At 47.3% G+C, this 22,032-nt stretch overlaps 3 protein-coding genes and 2 long non-coding RNA genes across 8 annotated transcripts; 3 read left to right on the top strand and 2 right to left on the bottom strand.

Moving 5' to 3' along the window:
- Nucleotides 1-397: 397 nt before the first annotated feature.
- Nucleotides 398-8,109, bottom strand: LOC310898599 (ADP-ribose pyrophosphatase, mitochondrial-like). Of its 3 annotated transcripts, XM_083833899.1 has the most exons (8): nucleotides 7,631-8,099; nucleotides 6,828-6,920; nucleotides 6,293-6,440; nucleotides 5,389-5,731; nucleotides 3,341-3,452; nucleotides 2,773-2,919; nucleotides 2,479-2,563; nucleotides 398-1,119 (listed from the first exon to the last, which is right to left on the bottom strand). In XM_083833899.1, the coding sequence occupies exons 2-8, from the start codon at nucleotides 6,837-6,839 to the stop codon at nucleotides 944-946; spliced, it is 1,023 nt and encodes a 340-aa protein (XP_083690025.1). In that variant the 5' UTR covers nucleotides 6,840-6,920; nucleotides 7,631-8,099; the 3' UTR covers nucleotides 398-943. The 3 variants fall into 3 exon arrangements, with proteins under 3 accessions (XP_083690025.1, XP_083690026.1, XP_083690027.1); XM_083833900.1 differs by lacking the exons at nucleotides 5,389-5,731; nucleotides 6,293-6,440 and having other exon boundaries at nucleotides 403-1,119; nucleotides 6,828-7,031; nucleotides 7,631-8,109; XM_083833901.1 differs by lacking the exons at nucleotides 5,389-5,731; nucleotides 6,293-6,440 and having other exon boundaries at nucleotides 403-1,119; nucleotides 7,631-8,064.
- LOC310898610 lies at nucleotides 4,950-7,054 on the top strand. Its single transcript, XR_014583488.1, has 5 exons — nucleotides 4,950-5,365; nucleotides 5,663-5,733; nucleotides 6,176-6,217; nucleotides 6,331-6,427; nucleotides 6,820-7,054. It is a non-coding gene; the product is annotated as an uncharacterized lncRNA (long non-coding RNA).
- Nucleotides 8,110-8,210: 101 nt separating the features above from the next.
- LOC310898602 (17-beta-hydroxysteroid dehydrogenase 13-like) lies at nucleotides 8,211-14,321 on the top strand. Its single transcript, XM_083833904.1, has 7 exons — nucleotides 8,211-8,564; nucleotides 8,655-8,762; nucleotides 9,348-9,479; nucleotides 10,316-10,422; nucleotides 11,742-11,879; nucleotides 12,148-12,264; nucleotides 13,637-14,321. The coding sequence occupies exons 1-7, from the start codon at nucleotides 8,355-8,357 to the stop codon at nucleotides 13,722-13,724; spliced, it is 900 nt and encodes a 299-aa protein (XP_083690030.1). The 5' UTR covers nucleotides 8,211-8,354; the 3' UTR covers nucleotides 13,725-14,321.
- On the bottom strand, nucleotides 9,033-21,984 carry LOC310898613. Its single transcript, XR_014583494.1, has 4 exons — nucleotides 21,563-21,984; nucleotides 19,338-19,676; nucleotides 17,020-18,961; nucleotides 9,033-9,246 (listed from the first exon to the last, which is right to left on the bottom strand). It is a non-coding gene; the product is annotated as an uncharacterized lncRNA (long non-coding RNA).
- On the top strand, nucleotides 18,952-20,990 carry LOC310898603 (uncharacterized protein; the record flags this gene model as incomplete). 2 transcript variants are annotated; one of them, XR_014583480.1, is made up of 5 exons in its annotated part: nucleotides 18,952-19,314; nucleotides 19,608-19,678; nucleotides 20,120-20,161; nucleotides 20,275-20,371; nucleotides 20,764-20,990. XR_014583480.1 is itself a non-coding variant. In XM_083833905.1 (4 exons), the coding sequence occupies 3 exons, from the start codon at nucleotides 19,439-19,441 to the stop codon at nucleotides 20,356-20,358; spliced, it is 366 nt and encodes a 121-aa protein (XP_083690031.1). In that variant the 3' UTR covers nucleotides 20,359-20,371; nucleotides 20,764-20,990. The 2 variants fall into 2 exon arrangements, 1 of the variants encoding a protein (XP_083690031.1); XM_083833905.1 differs by lacking the exon at nucleotides 18,952-19,314 and having other exon boundaries at nucleotides 19,439-19,678.
- Nucleotides 21,985-22,032: the final 48 nt, after the last annotated feature.

Here is a 22,032-nt window from a genome sequence, read left to right as displayed (position 1 = left end):
ACAGGAAAAAATGGCAACCAATACATCTCCTGTTGTCAACAAATGCCTCAGAGGGCCCACGTGCGCCTCTTGACCAAAAGTTACACACATGACCTAAAGCATTAAATACAGCCAAAACATTTGGAAGATTACTCTCGAGGCCACACATCCCAATGATCCTGCGTATGGCACTGTCTCCCCAACAGCTGTACTGCCACGTGCAGTGTGAAGAGAAGAACGTCCGAATGTGATTTGCCCAAAAAAACCAGTCAATGTATACCCTCCAACAGTGATATTTTTAGATAGACACACTAGGACATTCTCATGTGAATACCATAGTGTTAACTAGAAAGTAACTAAAGGTGAAAACTCATCTCAGATAAGACTTTTATTCAGTGACTTTTCTAAGGAGAAACCACTCAGAAACTTCGCTTTTTTACATAGCTCTTTAATTCATCTTAGAAATTAATTCAGATTATCATCCTACAAGTCTCACAGGCCTGAAAGATCCATTCTCCTGATAAGAAATCAGTGCAAAAATACAGAGTTCAAGTGTAGCTCAGAACTACAATCAGTCAAATTCCCAATTATTTCATAAAACGCTGCAGATATGAAGAATGGCTGAAAACAAGTAAGACAAGAAAGAAGTTAACAGCTCCACATTAATCTCATTTTACACTTGAGAAATCCAACAAAGCCATTTTATATTTTCCAAAAGCCTCCATTACGGCACGTCTCATTGAAGCCAAAAGTTCTGGCAGATATTTAGCCAGAGCATGACCCCACAACTGTAACACTGCATGCACTTGACACAGTCAATGTTATACATCACTTGCAATGCAACCTTGCTAATCCAGGGAAGAGTTTTTGCCAGCTGAACTTCAGCACTGAAAAGGACGTCATTTCAGTTTCAAGGCTGGGCAGCTGGTATTCCCCTCGTGTGGGAGTCTGTTCCTCATTTACATCACTCACGGCACTCAGGATCAGGATCCTCTTGCCAGTGGGCTCCCCGTTTCTCAGTCACAAGCTTAATGAAGTAGCTATGGTTGGCATACAGCTTGAGCTTCTCACTGATGTCAACCCACTTCACCATCCCAGCATCATCACCTGCTTCCAGAGGCAAGTTATCCATTGTCTCACCTGTTCACAAAACAAGCGTTAGGACATGCTGTTTTCTCCTACTTCCTCTTCTCACACCTGACCAGTTCTTCCTTTCCACAAGGCTCCCTCAAAGGCAGCAACCTTCAACTATTTCTCAGAGAGAAACCAATCAAGTAGCTCACTGAGTCTGTGCTAGAAAACTTTTCCAGACTTGAATTAAACATTTTTTCGGAAATTTGAGTGGCACAGCTACAACTCTTTATGGCCACTCCTAGGTTAACACCAGGAGCGTGACAAGTTACCAGAAATCATTACAACAGTGCAAGTTTAGCCAATCTCTCTGCATCAATTAAACGTTTAACATCTGATTGCTTACTTTCTCAGGTACTCAACAAAATAGGAACTGAATTCTGAAACTTACATATGCCTGCAATCCTGCCCCTCCCCTCCCCAAATTACTATTTTATCAAAGTCACCAAAGTAAAAAACATAACCAGTACTTAAATAAGGATGCAGAAGGGCTTTCTAGTTGCTCTGAAGTTGTTAAAAACCAAGCCAAGAAATGCTTATTAAAAAAAAGTATATTGGAAACAAAGACCAAAAGAACACCCTGTTCATTTTTTTTCTGGGGGCTAATAAATCAAAAACCAGCAGCATATTAAATTTCACCACTGTTACCTCTTAACTACCCAAGAGTGAAAATATCACTGTATGACTTCTGTCTGTCTGATTTCCAGACAGAGAAAGCAGACCGATTCACCTCAAGAGGGGAAAGATGAGCATTCAGGATAACAGATCGATGCAAGAACTAGCAATGTATGCTCATTCCAATTAAATGATAGAAGGAATCTAAAGCACAACAATTGCTCTGGCAGAGTAACAAAGATAAAAGGTGTCAAGAGACAGCAAGTAAGACAACAAAGTCAAGAACGCAGTAAAGACCAGCCAGCAGCCAGAGGCAATGCACCTAAAGCAGGCACTGGTACTGACCGTGAAGAAACGAAAGCCAAGAGCCTTCCAACTCAGTCATTGAAATAGGAAATTAAACCAACTCAAGCTAAATACAGTGACCGGACAGTGACTGGCCTAGTGTTCAGTCTATATAACAAATGCACATTCTGCGATTTGGAACTAGCTAACACAAAAATAAATTATTTTCAGGCAAATCCCTTATGTTCCTTAATTCAGGACTGAAAGAAATCCAAGGGGAACGACAACCAATACTGGCTGTGAATGAACATGACAAAAGATGGGAGACCCTCACACCCATTGCTTTCAGTTTAAGAATTAAACTCAACTTGCATTCTCTTCCACTTTCATGGCTCACCCCAGCCCCACGTACACAAAAACAACATCTACAGTAAAAAAACAGCAAAAAGCACAAGCAGCAATGCCTACCTGTTTCATCGTGATAGTTCACAGCCTCCGTCTCCATCCACGCGTTGTCGGTGTTACGAGGGTCATCCACATATCCTCTGTACACCTTACTCAGAGAACAATCACAAGAAGTTCAAAAAAAGGTGGCATCATTAAAAATCGCCTACAGCCACTCTTACAGAGTATGCAATTGTCTCTTCCCTGTCTTATATCACAAAACCCTGAGCATCACAGCTTATTTCGATGACAGTGCATTTTTTCAACTCCTAACTAGGTACAAGTTACCCCAAGGCTATCTCAAAAGACACAGCTTACCACAAAGTGCTCCTGGCTGAACAGCCTCTGCAGTTGCTTTTCCAAGCTTGCTTTTTCCTCAGGAGATTTCTGCAAGGAGTTCAAGGCCTCTTCCCCAAATTCTCGCTTCAGAGTAGCGCTGATCTTCTCCCCTGGGTCCACCATCCCCTGAGAGTGGAGGAAAAAAACACAACTGAGGAGCCTAAGACCTCCCTTGCTATCACTCTTTTACTGGTGCTTACGACATTACACCCATACAAATCACGCTCTGGTTATGTAAGAAATTCTACACTTATTTGTAAAAAGCAAGCAGACACATCCTTCAAAAACTACAACAGATGAAATTATACCTGCATTAAGCAAAGGACACCATCAAAATTAAATACAAGTACTGCCCTGTAATGCAGGAACAGCAGAAAGCCTATCAATTGACGCTTGGGAGGATAAAGACAAATTGTTTATAGAACCTTTCTCTTCCCCTCTACATCATGAGGTCATCCCCAAAAAGTAATTATACCACATGTATGCCAGTTATCTGCTTATGGACTTGCCAGAGAGATGTCCACCGCTTCCAGAGCTTTGCTCTTACCCCCAGGATGGCCCACTCCCCACAGTCTCTCCTCTTTATAGCTACGAACTGCAAGATGTTTTTGCCAGTAACTGCGTGAGCGATCTTATTGCCACTTCCATCCCTCTTCCACCTGCAGAAAACAACACATAAGGACATTTGTTGCTGCTGCTTCTTAGAAGGAAACCAAACAGCAGAGCTCCCACACAATGGCCTGTTGGAGGGCCAAGGCAGTGGATCAAGCACAGTTCTGGATCAAAGACAGACAAGAGCTGTCTGGGAAGATCTCGTCCCTCCATTTTTGCAGCTAGGTCCAGAACATTGGTATCTACTGTAACTCTCACTGTGAAGCCTTTACGTCTAACTGTACTTCTACCTACCTGTAAGATAACGATAACTATACTTTCTGCTATGACAAAGTATAAATTCCAGCTGCAACACTTTCAAACCACCCACTCAGCACCAACAGAAGGCCTCAAACACCCACCACTGCACTCAGGATTTAGAATAACTGCAGTAATTACAGCAAAAAACTACTTAAATAAAGACAAAAATCAAATCCGTGTTTGTTTTACTTCAAAGGAAAAAAACAGCAGCATCGGTAGCCTTCTGAAAAGGGCAAGAACTAAAAGGCAGCGGCATGACTTTAACAATGGTTCTGTCTTCAACGCGGTGTTCCTTAGCTTGCAGTTTGGTACTTGCACCAGCTCCTCTGAAAGCTCTAGGTGTAATACACTTGACATGAAATCACACAGCCCACATCATTTCAGCCCACCTACAGGGCCACATGGAGGACTCCAGAAAGAAGGAAACACTGGCCTCACAGGTCAGCAGTAACTAGAATTCACAAAGTCCTGCTTCCTCAGGAATTCCAAGGTCCTTCTCCTCTCAGCATCACAGAATGGCTTAAATTGGAAGGGACCTCTGGACATCATCTGCTCAAGCACAACCTAGGTAGACTGCCCATGACCACACCCATGTGGATTCCAAATACCTTCAAGGAGAGAAACACCACAAATCCTCTGGGCAACCTTTGCCAGTGCTCAGTCATGCCCACAGTAAGAAAGAAGGAAAAAGAAAAAAAAGTGTTTCCTGATGTTCAGAGGGAACCTCCTGTTTCACTTTGTGCCCATTGCCTCCTGACCTGTCACTGGGCACCACTGAAAAGAGCCCAGCTCCAGCTCCTTTACATCTTCCCTTGTGGGATTTACAGACATGGATCGGATCCCCCCAAACCTTCTCCTCTAAGCTGAACTGTCCCCACTCTCTCAGCCTTTCCTCATAGGTGCTGCAGGCCCTTAATCTTCTTTGAGGCCCTTCGCCAGACTCCCCCCTGCAGCCCCAAGTCTCCCTTGTACTGTGGAGCACCCATCAATACCCAGCACTCCAGGTGTGGCCTCACCAGTGCAGAACAGAGGGGAAGAACTGCCTCCCTCAACCTGCTGGCAATGCTTTGCCTAGTGCAGGCCAGGACACCAGCAGTCTTTTTCACAGCCAGGGTACATTGCCAACTCACATTGAGTGTGGTATCTCACCCAGGCTGACTAATGATCGTTTTCTTGTCCTTCACATGCCTGGAAAGGGTCTCCCAGATCAGCTGCTCCATCCATTTTGGACAGCGTAACTCTCCATCTCAGTTAGCAGCTTCAGTACTCTGGGCACTGTTACCACACAAGCATTCCTGCAGCAACACTAAAATGCAGAACCCTATAGTCAGGTGAAGATCTTTAGTGAAACAGACAACAGCCATTCCTTTTGTAACATTATGTTTCCACTGCCAACTCTGTCGATCCCCCAAGGATTATATGAAAAACATCATGTAAAGGTCATTTGCAAAATCTGGCTGCTTTATCAGGTGAGAAGTAATTAAACTAAACAGCCAGCGGGGTTTATGAGGATATGACACATGACACCTTCCAGCTTCCTGATGTGTGGCACACTACCCAGCAGCGTATATATAGATGCCGGCCGTCCAGGCAGCGCTATCACCGCAGCCAGCCGACTTCTCCTGACCCGCTGACCAGCCGCTCAACATGCAACCCAAAGGTAGTACCGGGGTGAGCTCTTACCCCACTGCCCTGCAGGACAGAAATCTGCTTGGGTATGGCTGCAAACTGTAGGGAAGGGAAGGGAACAGAAGGGAAAGTCCACGATGAGGGTGGGCAAGCGCTGGAATGGGTTGCCCAGACAGGTCACAGAGCCTCCACCACAGGAGATGCTCAAAGCCCAGCTGGAGCAGCCCTGGACCAGCTGCTGCAGTCAACCCAGCGTGCGTGCGTGCTCCCCGCGCCTTCCCTTCTGCTGGAACTGGGGCGCTGCAACTCTGTGCCATCTGCTCCACAGGCGTCTCGCTCAAAATGAAGCTCCTCTTGCTGTCCTGCGTCGTGAGCATGGTCCTTGCTGTCGCCAACGCTGTAAGTACCGAACAAAGAAACAGGCGGGCGTCCAATGCGGGCAATCTCCATGTTGTCACTTGGAAATTGCAAGGTTTTTTAACCGATGGGAGAGCCTCAGAAATACCAATGGCTGGTGCAAGGCTGAACACATGTACTGTACTCCCATTCCAGACTTCTGGCTTAAGATCGAGTCCTCCTCAAACTTTAAAGCAAAAGAGAAATTGCAAGGTCATTCCCAGCCCATCAGTGGGGGCCCCCCCCCAATTCCTTTGTCGCGCAGCTGACCATTTTCCAGACACTGAAGAACAAGTTTCCTCTGCAGATCTTGGCTTTCTAACAGGACACACTTAAAAATAAACAACTGAGCACTTTGTTTAAAACAAACAAACAAAAACACAAAGAGAAGTGTGTTTTTTCAAGTGTGTTTTGCTCTAACAAAAAGTTGTTTCTTCTTCTACAGCAAGACGACAGCGATAGCTCTGGTGGGGAGAGCACTGAGGCGGTAAGGCTTCTGTTTCTAAATTACTGGGTCTCACCAGTTGTAACATTCAGATTTAACCAGGCGGTTGGCCCTCACCTGGGAAACACTGATGCACAATGCCTTTCTTTTCACAGCCACGAACACGTCCCATTTTCTGGCCTTTTCGTCCCATTATTCGCCCCTTCCTGGAAAGGCTTAGGGCTGCTCGGTCTTCCTGATTGCAAGCCTGAGGTAAGCAACCTATCTTTTTATACAAAAAAGAAGTCTGCAGCAAGCACTACCATGACATTTGCCTACTTTTTACATTCTACACTGTAATCATTCTGCAGAGTACTTTTCAGAACTTAAGTGATTTTCATTTCCTTCAGCACTGCACATTATCTTAAGCACTTCACAGAGAAGAAAGAATCATGCTACTTGGACTTGCCACACCATAACCAGCCGTATACCCAGCTGTCAGGAGCTGCCCAGCCACCTCCCGTCAACACAGAAACAGCCTCCTCTTGGGGCCATGGCTTCAAAAGACAATTACACTGCTAAGGGCTCAAATAAAACATTCATTAAGACGTTAAAACAATTAACTGCTCTTGGTTCTAACCTGCAATTCTCCTATTGCTCTGCAGGTGCCTACCTGGATAACCATGGCTGTCTCCTGCAGGATGCTGCTGCTTCCAGATGATCTTCTGCTTCCCACATCTCCTTCATATCTTCTGTCACCAATGTGCTGAAAATGGAGGACCACCAACAACAGGGTCCCTGTTTCACACGCCCACTACTGAAGCTGGTGTGTGGCAAAGTGCATGACTCTCAACCCTTCTCTGCTTAATTCCTAAATCTGAATAAATGCTGAGCATCAAATGACTAAGGTCTCTTCATCTCTTAATTATTTCTTGGGAAAAAGAAACACATCAACGTCACTTCAGCGACCCTGCTTGCAATGACCATGAGTAGGAAAGGAAAGGAACTCCTGAGGCTGGCTTTGCCTTTTGTCCATGCTGAGATTCACAGGCTCTCTCAGGTCTTTATCTGGCACTACTAAATGCTACCCAGCCTCCTCCCTGTGCTTTTAAGAGACTATTTATTACAAACATGGCCACTGAAGCAAACACCACATCTTAACCATAATTTAAGATAGTGTTTTTGTAAACAAGATCCATGTAAGCTTAAACAGCAACAGAAAGCATTTATGTAGTGTTAGTAATACTATACAAGATATAAAGTATGGGGAAAGAAGTGTACAGGGATTTAAAGGGAACCTCAAGGCTATTAGCATGTTTTAGATAGAGACACTCTAAGACATTAGGATGTGAATAACTGTTAATCCTACACAGGTATGTAACCAGGGCATCACAGTTTATTTCAACGGCAGACATATTTTTTCAACTCCTAACTAGGTGCAAGTTACCCAAAGCTATCTCAAAAGACACAGCTTACCACAAAGTGCTCTTGGCTGAGCAACCTCTGGAGTCGCTTCTCTAAGCTTCCTTTTTCCTCAGGCCATTTCTGCAAGGAGTTCAAGGCCTCTTCCCCAAATTATTGCCTAAGAGAGGCACTGACCTTCTCCCCTGGGTCCCCCATCCCCCTAAAGGGGGAAGGAAAAAAAAAAAAAAAAATACAGAACTGAGTATCCCTAAGGGCTCCCTGGCTGCCCCCCTTTTTCAGCGGTGCTGAGGACACTGCACCCCCTCACGCCAGGCTGTGCTTATGGGAGGAGTCCCGCGTTCCCTTGTCAAAAGGAAGCAAACCCCAGGCTAGGAGAATTTAAACTCGAAAAATTAGAACGGGCTAAAGGACACCTGCCCTAAGCACGAGACACCACCAGAATTAAACACAGCCCCCGCCCTGCGGACAACAGACAGCCCGCGAACCCCACACGGGCACCGGGCACCCTCCGCCCGCGGCCCCTCTGAGGCGCCCAACGGGGCCCCGCCACCGCCCCTCCTCCCCTCATTGGGCGGAGTCCCCGCCCCCCCCCGCGCTGCGCTCTCCGATTGGCTGCCTCTTCCCCCGCCCCCCGCCGCTGTCAGGGTCCCGGGCTGCGGGCGCTGCGTGCGCTGCGGTTCCTGCGTGCGCTGCGGTCGCTGCGTGCGCTGCGGTCGCTGCGTGCGCTGGGGGCGCTGCGGTTCCTGCGTGCGCTGGGGGCGCTGCGTGCGGCGGGATGGGCGCGGTGCGGGAGCTGGCGCTGTTCCTGGGCACGCTGCTCTACGCGTACGCCGAGGCGGCGGTGCGGCTGCTGCTGCCCGCCCGCAGGAAGGCCGTCGGCGGGGAGCTGGTGCTGCTGACGGGGGCCGGCCGCGGGCTGGGCAGAGCCACGGCCCTCGAGTTCGCCCGGCGCCAGAGCCGCCTGGTGCTGTGGGACGTCGACACGGTAACGGGCCGCGGAGCCCCCCACTCCGCCCAGGCGAGCCCCTGCGGGGTGCATGGCACATAACGTCCGCTCCTTTCCTTCCTCTCCCAGCACGGCCTCAGGGAGACGGCTGCGGAGTGCGAAAGGCTGGGAGCCACCGTCCACACCTTCGTGGTGGACTGCAGCAAAAGGGAGGAAATCTACGGCGCTGCGGAGAAGGTAGGGGAGCAGGTGCACGAGCGAAAGCTTAGCCAGATGGGCTTGGGTGTCAGGAAGGGCTGGAAAACTGCACCCGAGGTATTCCGCTCACGGCATGCAAGTCTTAAAATTGCAGCTTTTTTGTTTCTGTATGTACAGAGAGGAAAGCGGCCCTTTGGGTATCACAGCCCAGCTCATCCTCCTTTGTGGGCTTCTGTCCCTGCGAGCCCCCACTTTAGGCTTTAGACCCGTCTTCCTTTTAGCTTGCTGAGAAACAGGCAGACACCGCTGTGGAAATTTGAAAGACTATTGTAGAAAGTAAGGTTCAGGTGGTCCAGAACATTCAGTATGTCCACAGAGCCAGCTATGACTGTGCAGAGCATATTTTTCTGTGGGTGAAGATTCTATAAAAACTGGCATGTGTAAAAACATCACATCTAAATCAGCTTCCAGGATACTGCACACTTCCTACTGGATCAGGAAACACAGCATGATTTTCTTCTCCCTGAAAGAAAGAGTTGTAAAAATTAAATTAATTGCTGCTCACAACCTTGCACTCGTGTGATAACAAATGACATGTGGCTGCATGTTCTTTTTGCCAAAAAGGTGAAGAAGGACATTGGCGATGTCTCCATCCTCGTGAACAATACTGGTGTGATCACGGCTGCCGACTTGCTCTCGACCCAGGACCACCAGATTGAGAAAATGTTTGAGGTCAACATTCTCGCCCACATCTGGGTAAGGGCCGCTAGCGCGTTCGTCCCTCTGTGGTGGTGTGAGTGTTATTGAGGAGGTGAGGGCACCCTCAGCCAGGCACCGAGACCCTGCAGGCAGGAGATGCATGGCTCAAAAATGCAAAATGTTTTTTTGTAGCAAAGCCCTGAGAGCAGGCAGCAGGGCCAGCCTCTTCCCAAGTGCTCCTGTCAGCCCAGCAGGGCTCCAGGTCTCTACCCCGGGGCATTTTGTACCTGCCTGCATTGCTGACTCTGTTCTGGGCTCCTGGCACTGTCTCAAGCCCATCCTGGAGCCTTTGCCTGTGTGTATCACCTTCCTTATACCCCTCCAGAACTTCTCTCTGCATGGAGGTGACATGGCTGGGCCCTATCAGAGCTAGGCCTTGCCTTTCCCCTCTCCGGGGACAGGGACAGCGTTCAGCAGGAAAAACAGAGTGGTCAGTAAACAATTTCTGCTTGCAGGGGACTAAAAGGTGTGCTACAGATTGGGTGTGCTGAGGAGAGATACCGGCAGCGTGGCTACTGACAAGTGAAACCTAAAAACTAGGCTAGGAGCAATGTGAACATCAGCTTCTGTCAATCCCTGGCTTTGCTGAAAGGCTCCTTTTGGAAACTGGGATGCAAATTGTCCCAGCTAAAAGGAGACTGGGTGTCTCTGTGGTTCTCAGGAGCTTGGTGCCATGCAACCCCAGCACTAGGGGTAGGCTTAGTCACTTAACTGCACATAACTGAGTAACTTTATTGCACATAATTGGGGCCAGCATTGAAGACTCCTAAGAAGTTATTGTTCGTTTCCTCCTCCACATGCCCCACCTCTTCTTATTCTAAAACCCTTTCCAGACAACCAGAGCTTTTCTGCCAGCAATGATGGACAACAACCGCGGTCACATTGTTACAGTGGCTTCTGCAGCAGGTCATTTTGTAACCTCTTTCATGGTGGCTTATTGGTGACTTCCGAATCAGCTCTCTTCATTTCTTGTTTTTAATTGTGTCTTCTCCACCAGCACACACGGAGTAACCGAAATAAACATCCCACTGAATAAGCTACTTCCAAAGAGCAATGCTAAGGAGAAAAAAAACACAACACCCGTCAAATAAGGACCCACAGAGGTACCCACTAATTTCATTATTAGCTCTGATTGAGGTGATTCAGTAAAGGATTAATGATGTGACCAATCAACTAATGAAATCTTCTTACTTTTTTCTCTCCATACCTAATCCAGATTTTGCTTTGTTTAAAAAAAAAAAAAGGTATCTTCTTCCCTTCTCCTCCTTAGAGTGTAGCACTCCTGTGAGTTGGTGTGGTGTTAATGAGAAAATCCTTACTGAGCAGCTTTTTGCATTTCTAGCATTTGTGGCAGTGACTGCAGTGGATAGAAACGCTTCTGCCATCATCAGATAAAACAAGGTTTTGACTGTAAAACTACTGTAATCTTTTGAGAAGATAAAAGATACAGTAATACTGAGTGCTGTAAGGAACATGACACTGCTGAGAGGCCAAAGTACTGCCCAAGTTTAACAGAGGCACTGGAAACGCATGCACAAAATTGCAGAAATACTGTTGTCTGGCATAATGTCATACTGCATCTGACCTAGCCCTCTACAATAGTGTTTCCCAGCAGAAGCATCTTTCCCTGGGTATGTTCCTTCATGGGGAGTCACTGTTGGCCATGTAAGAACACCTGAGCCAGGACTTTTAGCTGTATTACACTGTTAAACTTATTTGATATTGCTCATTTGATTTGTTTCTGCTTGGTTCTGTTTTATACTCCTGGCCTCCACAAACTTCAGTTGCGCTAAATTGCTTAAGTCCTTTGTTTCAAATCTCGTGCTTCAACGTCACAACATGCTCCACGTGATACAAGAAGCAGTAGGATTGTTGCCCATACCTATAATCCCATTTGTTCTTAATTTTGCACACTTCAGAAAATTCTTCAGAAGAATTCAGCTTAAAACATTCTAAGTCAGCTGTATGGATTCACACACTATAGTTTCCTAGCATTTATCTGCCTGCTCAGTAGTAACCTAAGATTTTCAGAGTCACCCACTTCACATCTCACTATGCCCTCCCCTGGCAGCACTATCTATTTCTGTGCTACACTGTGAGACAGTAAAAGCCAGCATTAGTTCCTGCCCTATCTCTTAGGGATGGATTACACGTCTTCCCCTGCTAGTCAGTATTGGGTGTTCTTTCAGCCCCTTTCTATTTACATCACGTTGGAAATAGCATTCCCATCTTCTCATTTGTGACATTTTTTCCGTCCAGTTCAAGCAAGTTTGCTGCAGTTGGATTTCATAAAGCTCTAACCGAGGAACTATCTACCCTGGGAAAGGATGGAATAAAAACAACGTGTGTCTGCCCAGTTTTTATGAACACTGGATTTGTCAAAAACCCCCGTACAAGGTAATGTTTTGATAAAAGCCACATCTCAGCCTGCCTTTCTTTGCATTTAGATGTATTTACCCCTGCTTTAGGACTTGCTTCCAACCTGTATATCAAAGGGTAAATAAAATTGGCTGAATATAAATCTCTATCTGCAACATCACTTCAACCACAAGACCTGCATTTGAATTACCTGACTTTGCCTGCAGTCAAAGTATCCTACTTCACATTCAACTCTCCCATGTTTTACCTATATCATTCTTAAATTTATGCTTTCCTTTCATTTTAGGCTTGGAAGGATTTTGGAAGTTGATGAAGTTGTGAAAGAAATGATGGAAGGAATACTGACTAACAAGAAAATGGTTTTTGTTCCACCACAGCTGAGCATTGCTTTACTTTCTGACATGTAAGTGGCATTAAAAAAAAGGGGGGGGGGGAAATATTCAACACAACTGCGTGAGTGTAGAAGCATCACACTTGAACCATCTAATTCAAGTTTTACCATTGGAATAAGTGTCTTTTGCTTTCACAGTAGGAAAACTTTCAGTTGATATCATTGAAATAAATACCCCTGAATGATGGCTAGACACCCAAAGTCTACATTCAATCCAGTTCCATTTATTTTCTACCATCTTTAATATCTTTAACCAATATACTAGGTCATTAAATTCATTTCTTATTTGACTTCAGTATGTCTATAGCCACTTGAAAATGTGCATCAGTCTGCAGGAGACATTTTTTTCCCCTGACTGAATTATCTCAAGCATCTTACACCACATGTCAAGGCTAAGGAATTACGTGGTGATTATTCCTAATGACAATAGGAGAAATAAAAGCATTTTGTTGAGTCCTGTCATAGGTCATTACAACCCACTGTTTGCAGAGAGTTGCTGAGTGGGGAACTCGACTGCTCCACAGGCTGGTAAGGAGGCAAAGGGAGACCGAGGGATCTCTCTTCCTTCACAGACAGGATTTCTCATGGGCTTGCCAAGAACAGCTTCACAGGTTCTCTGAACCAGCAGCCACAAGCTCCAGAAGCAGCTGAGGAACTGCTGCATTTTAGCCTTCACTTCTTCATGTCAGCACCGGAAGGTCTAGGCCACAGGGGCTGGGAAGGGTGCTTGAGAAGGACTCTGCTGCTTCTCTTGGCCATGAGAAGCACAATTTGTCCTCTCAGGCTTCTTTACCAAGTTGTAGTTGCTCTGCTGGGACATTTTCACCAGAGCTCAGGTTCGAAGCCTAGAAGGCACATCAGAACAACTGAATTGCCATGTCAGTTAGCTCCTACAGTCCCTCAAGAAACCCTTGGTAACAACTCGTTTGTGAGAAGACAACTTGGCTCTAACCAAAACCTCCTATTTATGAGAGGCTGTAAAGATTCTTCTGTTTTCCCCAAATTCCTCAGTCAACCAGATGAGGTTTTGAAAGCAAAGAAGACAAAGGCAATTCTCACCTTATTTTTAATGCACATGCCTACGTTCGGTGTTAAACCTTCCTGGATGCAGCAGCAATGCTGCAACTAACATCCTGCCCAGGGGATACCTGTCCTTGGAGTTGTCATCAAAGGAGGAAGGTGGTGAAGGGATCAGAATCAAAGCTAGCCAAAGAATTTCAAGGGCTACATATCCTTGGGAACTACTCCCCAGTTTCAGTTTTGGTCTCTGTCTGAGGCGAGCACACATTCTGCACCCAGACCAGCTCTTGTCCCACCTGTGCTGCCACTTTTCCTGTGACCCAAGTTCTTATCCTAGATTTCATCTCACGATTTTATCTTTCAGGTTGCTTCCAGAACGTGTCTCAAGAGTTCTGAAAAAGCTGACAGATGTTAAGTTTGATGCAATTGTTGGACACTGGAACAAACAGTGAACAGCAAGTTGTTTGTTGTTTCCCCATGACACGAGTGAAAACAGAACATGGACCATGTGTAGCGCAGCGGTTTTGATTCAGAGCAGAAGCAAGACAGGTACTTCCTCCAGGCCACCACTGCCCTTCACACCTAGAGGCTTATCCCACACCTGCAGCAGGAACACACCTGCATAACATGGAGTGTTACCAGAGCAGAGATGCAGCTCTGCAAGTGAGAAGGGCTGTTTTAGCTGTGCATTGTGACATCGCTAGCTCCTTCCCTGCTTCCCGCATGCACCGAGGCAGCCAGGAAATGCAGCAAAGCCCGTTTTTGGGCAACACAGGGATTGCCTGAGTATATTTATGTTAATCTGGACTCATCACTGAGCAAAGTGATCTTGTGGGAAGAAATTCATACGGGTGGTCTGCTTCATCTCAATGAATCATTTTAAATTTAAAAATCCTGTAACACACACTCCATTTTATGTGCTTTTGTAGTGAGTACCTGAAAGAACACAACCTTTTAATCAAGTGTTACCTGAATGTGTTGATTGTCGCGTTATGCATGAGCAACATCAGCACAACTTGTACAGAATAAATACAGTTCTTTACCCAAAAGTTGCCTCGCAGCAGTTCAGCCATAACCATGTCCTAGAGGTGCGTTTAAGGCACAGCAGCGTCAAGTAACGCGCCCTCTGCCGGTGTCATTTCCCACATGGCTTATCGGTAATCCCCAGGCTCTTTCCAACCAGCTTCCTCTGAAACAAGCACAGTATTTCTTGGCCAGTTACCGGGTGCCCTCCTGCATTTCGTGCTCACTTGAGAATGCAACTTATTTCAACCAAAGGTAGAAAAAGTTGCACTGAAAAAAAAGAAGAAGATATGGACTTGTTGTCCTCACACTAGCAGGCACTCTTGTCTTTAAATAAAAATCAAGGAGATGCTAAACCTGGAAGCTCCTCATTGAGATGCCAGGGGTGAACTGAAGTGGAAGTCTATGGGACTTGTACACCAGTACAGACCAGAAGAGAAAGCCTTAACAGGGACGCCAGCGACTCCTGGATAAGCCTTCATTTCAGCTCACTGACGCTCTTCAGACACACATGCACAGCAATGAGGGTTTTCATATTCCACTCCTCTCGAACGCTGGCACTGTTCATTGCACAAGCTGCCGCAGCTCCAACAGGCTGGGATGATTCCTGGCTTCCCCCTCCCCACCCTGCTCTGCCCCTTGCAGGGGAGCAGCAGAGCAGGGTTTGCCAGCAGGAGGAGACAATCCCAGCGCTGTGGCCAACAATCTGTCAGGCACCTCACCCATGGGGCACTGGCCAGCCCCACTCTGCCCCTGGCCCAACCCAGCAATGAAGTCACAGCAGGAAGGCTGGGTCAGGATCAGCAAGGCACTGAACACCTACAGCGCCACCAACGCACAGGCTGGAGCTTTAACGTGGGTGGCAGGCCAACGGGCAGGCCTATGTGGGGCCACGGCCCCAGAGGAGCCCCGCTCTCCCTCACAAGCCTCCCTCCTGCTTCCCTGGGCACCACTGTGACCAGGAAGAGGTTAAGCCTCCAAAGGTCTGTGTAAACTCCCTTTGGCCTGCGGAACAGCAGAACACCGTGCGATGAAACGCCGGTCAAAGACCTCTTCGGAGCACAGAGAGGTTTTCTGCCTACTTGTGCAACTGCTGGCTGCAGCAGGCACTTGCTGGCTGGCGGCCATTTGAGGGAGACCTGAACACACTGCTGCATTAGGCACGGCTACATGTGGGTGGCTTCCAGTGTAATCCTTGCTCTCCATACCAATGTTCTCCTGGCCTCCTCAGTTCTCTTCCTGGCCACCAGAGTCAATACAGCTCAAGATTACCCCAAAATCTGGTTGTTCGGGGTACCTGGTGGAAGCCTATGCCATCAAACTTCATATAGCCGCTTCCAGCAAAGCCCCACACTCAAGCAGAGGAGTCTTGCATGCCAGCTTAGGGCACTTACGAGCCTGGTGGGGACTCTGCTGTCGTGTTCTGCTTCCGCCTTGGCCACCTCTTGGAGCTGGCACTCCCCTGCCTCAGCCCCAGCCCCAGCTGGAGGCCCATGCCAGGAGGGCGGCAGCACTGCTGAGCTGTGAAATCAGGGCCTGGCTGAACCGCCAAACGCGTTAATTAGGAAGAGGAAAAAGTTCCAGGAGAAAACCAGCATCTAGCTCTGAGCACCCCCACTGGCATCAAATATCTTCTCCCACTGAAAGTATGAGCAACTGTGGAGCCAAGGTACAGCAACAAAACCTCTAACAACTCATTTTAGCTGTAAGCCAATACTAGTTCGAGGGCAGATGTTTAGGGAGATATTTATTTTCCCAGACTAGGGAAAAAATCCTTGTGTACAGTTATAAACACGATTCAAATATATCCAAATTTCAAACTGAAAAGTAAAAGAAAAAAACAATCTCTTTCAAACAAGACTAAGCAGTTACATTGTTTGAGGTGGGTGAAGGAACTCAAGTGATTCACAGTTGAATTTCTTCCATTTTCTACAATTACTATGTTATAGTAATAGTAGGAAGTAATACTACGTCCTACAAAGGCAGGCCCCACGCCCCCCTCCACCTGAACCACGGCACCCTCCCAGCAAACAATGAACGGCAGCCCAAAATGCCGTTGGGGCGGCTCAGGATGCACCACTCCACCTGCCTCCTACTCCTTTGCTCCTGAGCCAGCCGAACTCCACTCTGATGCTTCACAAGAGAACAAAAAAGCCAACGGGATGCTCGACACAGGAACGTCTTTCATAAGCTAAGGGCGGCTGCCCAACAAAACCCAACTCGCTGACAGTTTCCCCGTAAGCCTGACCTGTCACTACACGCACCATTACCCAGCAGCTTGTACACATAAACCCATATTAGATGTACAAACAGCACACACAGTCTGCTAATTCCTTTTGATAAAGAGCCTTTCTCTGGGACTTGACATCTCTCAGGACGAGGAACTTTTGACAGCCTTTTCTTCTGCCTGCCCGCAGCCTATTGCTTACTTGCTCTTTCTACAGCCATGAGTCAGCCCACTTAGAGCGATCCAGGTGAGTTCGTTGCCCTTTTTAGGACAGGACAACACACAAGGGACTGTTCTGTTCTCCGCAGGCTAACCCAGCAGTGCTGCGCTCCAGCCAAACGGTAGGAAAAGATGCAGCAAACCAGAATTCATCAGGACAAACGGGAAAGAAAGGCCCTTAAACCACCCAAGCTACGTGGGGCAGACGACTAGACCCCAAGACCAGTACAGCCATGGAGATCTGAAGTGCCTGGCATGTGAAGGAGCCAGCATCCCACCTGCTCCAGAGGTCTCCATGATGCCACTGCTTCCACGTTCCCACTGTGGGGCACAGAGGAGGAGCACCTGCTGGCGTTCACATGGAGGGATGCTGCTCTCCCAGAGTGCTACACCAGTGAGATATTCAGCTCAGCTCCTGTCCTCTGCTGGGGGGGGGGGGAGTTGCAGTTGATCGTTAACCTACAAATCATAAACACCAGTAAGAATAAGGACCATAAATGACCACTTGTTTCACCTGCCAGTGTGTTAACCAGTAACAATAACACTACAGTTAACTTATGAAGTCGGTAAAAGAAAGGTTGTGACCCTCTGTGGACTCGATTGCTTCCACTTGGTTTTGATGAGTCTAAGTTAAAATTAGTCATAAGTATTTATCCTCTCTACAAGGAAGTATCATCAGTGAAGTCTCATGCCTACCCAGCATCTGGCACCCTCCTTAGAGATACATCCCCCCCGGCCCTTATGAACACACTCATTGTGCGAGGGTTTTAGTGGGAACAATCTTAACTCTGCAGTTGCTTAAAAGATGAACCAGAGTAAAAATATCACATTTATTGACTTTCCTTCTATTCCAGTGAAAACATCAGGTCAATGTTAAGTGAGACGGAAAAAGCAGATACGGCTAAATGTTCTTACACAGGTCCATTCAGGTAGATACGAGTTCAGGATGTATATATAACCTCCAGTCCACATTGAATAATAGCTGTACTTTGTTAGGCTAAAGATCAAAAATACTCCACAAACAGCACAAATCAGCAAAACAACCTCCAGCTGGTTTCCACTGAGTGGAACCCAATCATAAAACTCTTCTCTGCAACTTAGGGAAACTGCTCAGTTAGGTGGGTTCCCTCCACACGTAGAGTTGACCGCCTCTGCTCCAACATTAACAAGCCACCAAGATACAGCTGCTGAAGACAAGCAGCCTTCTTCCTTTTCACTTACCTGACAATCTGAATCTCCTTTTCCAACTCCCTGTGCTGTACTGATACCAGAGGTTCTTGCCTTCAGTCTCATTTCAGCCCACCTGCAGGGCCACATGGAAGACTCCAGAAAGAAGGAAACACTGGCCTCACAGGTCAGCAGTAACTAGAATTCACAAAGTCCTGCTTCCTCAGGAAATCCAAGGTCCTTCTCCTCTCAACATCACAGAGTGGCTTAAATTGGAAGGGACCTCTGGACATCATCTGCTCAAGCACAACCTAGGTAGGCTGCCCATGACCACACCCATGTGGATTCCAAATACCTTCAAGGAGAGAAACACCACAAATCCTCTGGGCAACCTTTGCCAGTGCTCAGTCATGCCCACAGTAAGAAAGAAGGAAAAAGAAAAAAAAGTGTTTCCTGATGTTCAGAGGGAACCTCCTGTTTCACTTTGTGCCCATTGCCTCCTGACCTGTCACTGGGCACCACTGAAAAGAGCCCAGCTCCAGCTCCTTTACATCTTCCCTTGTGGGATTTACAGACATGGATCAGATCCCCCCAAACCTTCTCCTCTAAGCTGAACTGTCCCCACTCTCTCAGCCTTTCCTCATAGGTGCTGCAGGCCCTTAATCTTCTCTGAGGCCCTTCGCCAGACTCCCCCCTGCAGCCCCAAGTCTCCCTTGTACTGTGGAGCACCCATCAATACCCAGCACTCCAGGTGTGGCCTCACCAGTGCAGAACAGAGGGGAAGAACTGCCTCCCTCAACCTGCTGGCAATGCTTTGCCTAGTGCAGGCCAGGACACCAGCAGTCTTTTTCACAGCCAGGGCACATTGCCAACTCACATTGAGTGTGGTATCTCACCCAGGCTGACTAATGATCGTTTTCTTGTCCTTCACATGCCTGGAAAGGGTCTCCCAGATCAGCTGCTCCATCCATTTTGGACAGCGTAACTCTCCATCTCAGTTAGCAGCTTCAGTACTCTGGGCACTGTTACCACACAAGCATTCCTGCAGCAACACTAAAATGCAGAACCCTATAGTCAGGTGAAGATCTTTAGTGAAACAGACAACAGCCATTCCTTTTGTAACATATGTTTCCACTGCCAACTCTGTCGATCCCCCAAGGATTATATGAAAAACATCATGTAAAGGTCATTTGCAAAATCTGGCTGCTTTATCAGGTGAGAAGTAATTAAACTAAACAGCCAGCGGGGTTTATGAGAATATGACACATGACACCTTCCAGCTTCCTGATGTGTGCCACGCTACCCAGCAGCGTATATATAGATGCCGGCCGTCCAGGCAGCGCTATCACCGCAGCCAGCCGACTTCTCCTGACCCGCTGACCAGCCGCTCAACATGCAACCCAAAGGTAGTACCGGGGCGAGCTCTTACCCCACTGCCCTGCAGGACAGAAATCTGCTTGGGTATGGCTGCAAACTGTAGGGAAGGGAAGGGAACAGAAGGGTCCACGATGAGGGTGGGCAAGCGCTGGAATGGGTTGCCCAGACAGGTCACAGAGCCTCCGCCACAGGAGATGCTCAAAGCCCAGCTGGAGCAGCCCTGGACCAGCTGCTGCAGTCAACCCAGCGTGCGTGCGTGCTCCCCGCGCCTTCCCTTCTGCTGGAACTGGGGCGCTGCAACTCTGTGCCATCTGCTCCACAGGCGTCTCGCTCAAAATGAAGCTCCTCTTGCTGTCCTGCGTCGTGAGCATGGTCCTTGCTGTCGCCAACGCTGTAAGTACCGAACAAAGAAACAGGCGGGCGTCCAATGCAGGCAATCTCCATGTTGTCACTTGGAAATTGCAAGGTTTTTTAACCGATGGGAGAGCCTCAGAAATACCAATGGCTGGTGCAAGGCTGAACACATGTACTGTACTCCCATTCCAGACTTCTGGCTTAAGATCGAGTCCTCCTCAAACTTTAAAGCAAAAGAGAAATTGCAAGGTCACTCCCAGCCCATCAGTGGGGGCCCCCCCCAATTCCTTCGTCACGCAGCTGACCATATTCCAGACACTGAAGAACAAGTTTCTCCTGCAGATCTTGGCTTTCTAACAGGACACACTTAAAAATAAACAACTGAGCACTTTGTTTAAAACAAACAAACAAAAAAACAAAGAGAAGTGTGTTTTTTCAAGTGTGTTTTGCTCTAACAAAAAGTTGTTTCTTCTTCTACAGCAAGACGACAGCGATAGCTCTGGTGGGGAGAGCACTGAGGCGGTAAGGCTTCTGTTTCTAAATTACTGGGTCTCACCAGTTGTAACATTCAGATTTAACCAGGCGGTTGGCCCTCACCTGGAAAACACTGACGCACAATGCCTTTCTTTTCACAGCCACGAACACGTCCCATTTTCTGGCCTTTTCGTCCCATTATTCGCCCCTTCCTGGAAAGGCTTAGGGCTGCTCGGTCTTCCTGATTGCAAGCCTGAGGTAAGCAACCTATCTTGTTATACAAAAAGAAGTCTGCAGCAAGCACTACCATGACATTTGCCTACTTTTTACATTCTACACTGTAATCATTCTGCAGAGTACTTTTCAGAATTTAAGTGATTTTCATTTCCTTCAGCACTGCACATTATCTTAAGCAACTTCACAGAGCAGAAAAAATCATGCTAATTGGACTTGCCACACCATAGCCAGCCGTATACCCAGCTGTCAGGAGCTGTCCAGCCACCTCCCGTCAACACAGAAACAGCCTCCTCTTGGGGCCATGGCTTCAAAAGACAATTACACTGCTAAGGGCTCAAATAAAACATTCATTAAGATGTTAAAACAATTAACTACTCTTGGTTCTAACCTGCAATTCTCCTATTGCTCTGCAGGTGCCGACCATGACTGTCTCCTACAGGACACTGCTGCTTCTAGATGATCTTCTGCTTCCCACATCTCCTTCATATCTCCTGTCACTAATGTGCTGAAAATGGAGGACCACCAACAACAGGGTCCCTGTTTCACACGCCCACTACTGAAGCTGGTGTGTGGCAAAGTGCATGGCTCTCAACCCTTCTCTGCTTAATTCCTAAATCTGAATAAATGCTGAGCATCAAATGACTAAGGTCTCTTCATCTCTTAATTATTTCTTGGGAAAAAGAAACACATCAACGTCACTTCAGCGACCCTGCTTGCAATGACCATGAGTAGGAAAGGAAGGGAACTCCTGAGGCTGGCTTTGCCTTTTGTCCATGCTGAGATTCACAGGCTCTCTCAGGTCTTTATCTGGCACTACTAAATGCTACCCAGCCTCCTCTCTGTGCTTTTAAGAGACTATTTATTACAAACATGGCCACTGAAGCAACCACATCTGAACTACAGTTTAAGACAGTGTTTTTGTAAACAAGATCCATGTAAGCTTAAACAGCAACAGAAAGCATTTATGTAGTGTTAGTAATACTATACAAGATATAAAGTATGGGGAAAGAAATGTACAGGGATTTAAAGGGAACCTTAAGGCTATTAGCATGTTTTAGATAGAGACACTCTAAGACATTAGGATGTGAATAACTGTTAATCCTACACAGGTATGTAACCAGGGCATCACAGTTTATTTCAACGGCAGACATATTTTTTCAACTCCTAACTAGGTGCAAGTTACCCAAAGCTATCTCAAAAGACACAGCTTACCACAAAGTGCTCTTGGCTGAGCGACCTCTGGAGTCGCTTCTCTAAGCTTCCTTTTTCCTCAGGCCATTTCTGCAAGGAGTTCAAGGCCTCTTCCCCAAATTATTGCCTAAGAGAGGCACTGACCTTCTCCCCTGGGTCCCCCATCCCCCTAAAGGGGGAAGGAAAAAAAAAATACAGAACTGAGTATCCCTAAGGGCTCCCTGGCTGCCCCACTTTTTCAGCGGTGCTGAGGACACTGCACCCCCTCACGCCAGGCTGTGCTTATGGGAGGAGTCCCGCGTTCCCTTGTCAAAAGGAAGCAAACCCCAGGCTAGGAGAATTTAAACTCGAAAAATTAGAACGGGCTAAAGGACACCTGCCCTAAGCACGAGACACCACCAGAATTAAACACAGCCCCCGCCCTGCGGACAACAGACAGCCCGCGAACCCCACACGGGCACCGGGCACCCTCCGCCCGCGGCCCCTCTGAG

The sequence above is a fragment of the Anser anser genome, assembly GCF_964211835.1.
Source record: "Anser anser genome assembly, chromosome: 4".
Classification (NCBI taxonomy): Eukaryota; Metazoa; Chordata; class Aves; order Anseriformes; family Anatidae; genus Anser; species Anser anser.
Note: the sequence above shows the minus strand (reverse complement) of the source record. Positions and strands in the feature narration are given on the sequence as shown.

Excerpts from the sequence above, each read along its gene's own strand:
- LOC310898599 (XM_083833899.1), bottom strand. Across the intron at positions 3,453-5,388 it reads CTGTCCTGCAGGGCAGTGGG|GTGGAAGAGGGATGGAAGTG; the intron begins GTAAGAGCTCAC and ends TGTTTTCTGCAG. Across the intron at positions 2,920-3,340 it reads GGGAGTGGGCCATCCTGGGG|GGGATGGTGGACCCAGGGGA; the intron begins GTAAGAGCAAAG and ends CTCCACTCTCAG.
- LOC310898602 (XM_083833904.1), top strand. The coding sequence starts at position 8,355 with ATGGGCGCGGTGCGGGAGCTGGCGCTGTTCCTGGGCACGCTGCTCTAC. Across the intron at positions 9,480-10,315 it reads ACATTCTCGCCCACATCTGG|ACAACCAGAGCTTTTCTGCC; the intron begins GTAAGGGCCGCT and ends AACCCTTTCCAG. Across the intron at positions 10,423-11,741 it reads TCTTTCATGGTGGCTTATTG|TTCAAGCAAGTTTGCTGCAG; the intron begins GTGACTTCCGAA and ends TTTTCCGTCCAG.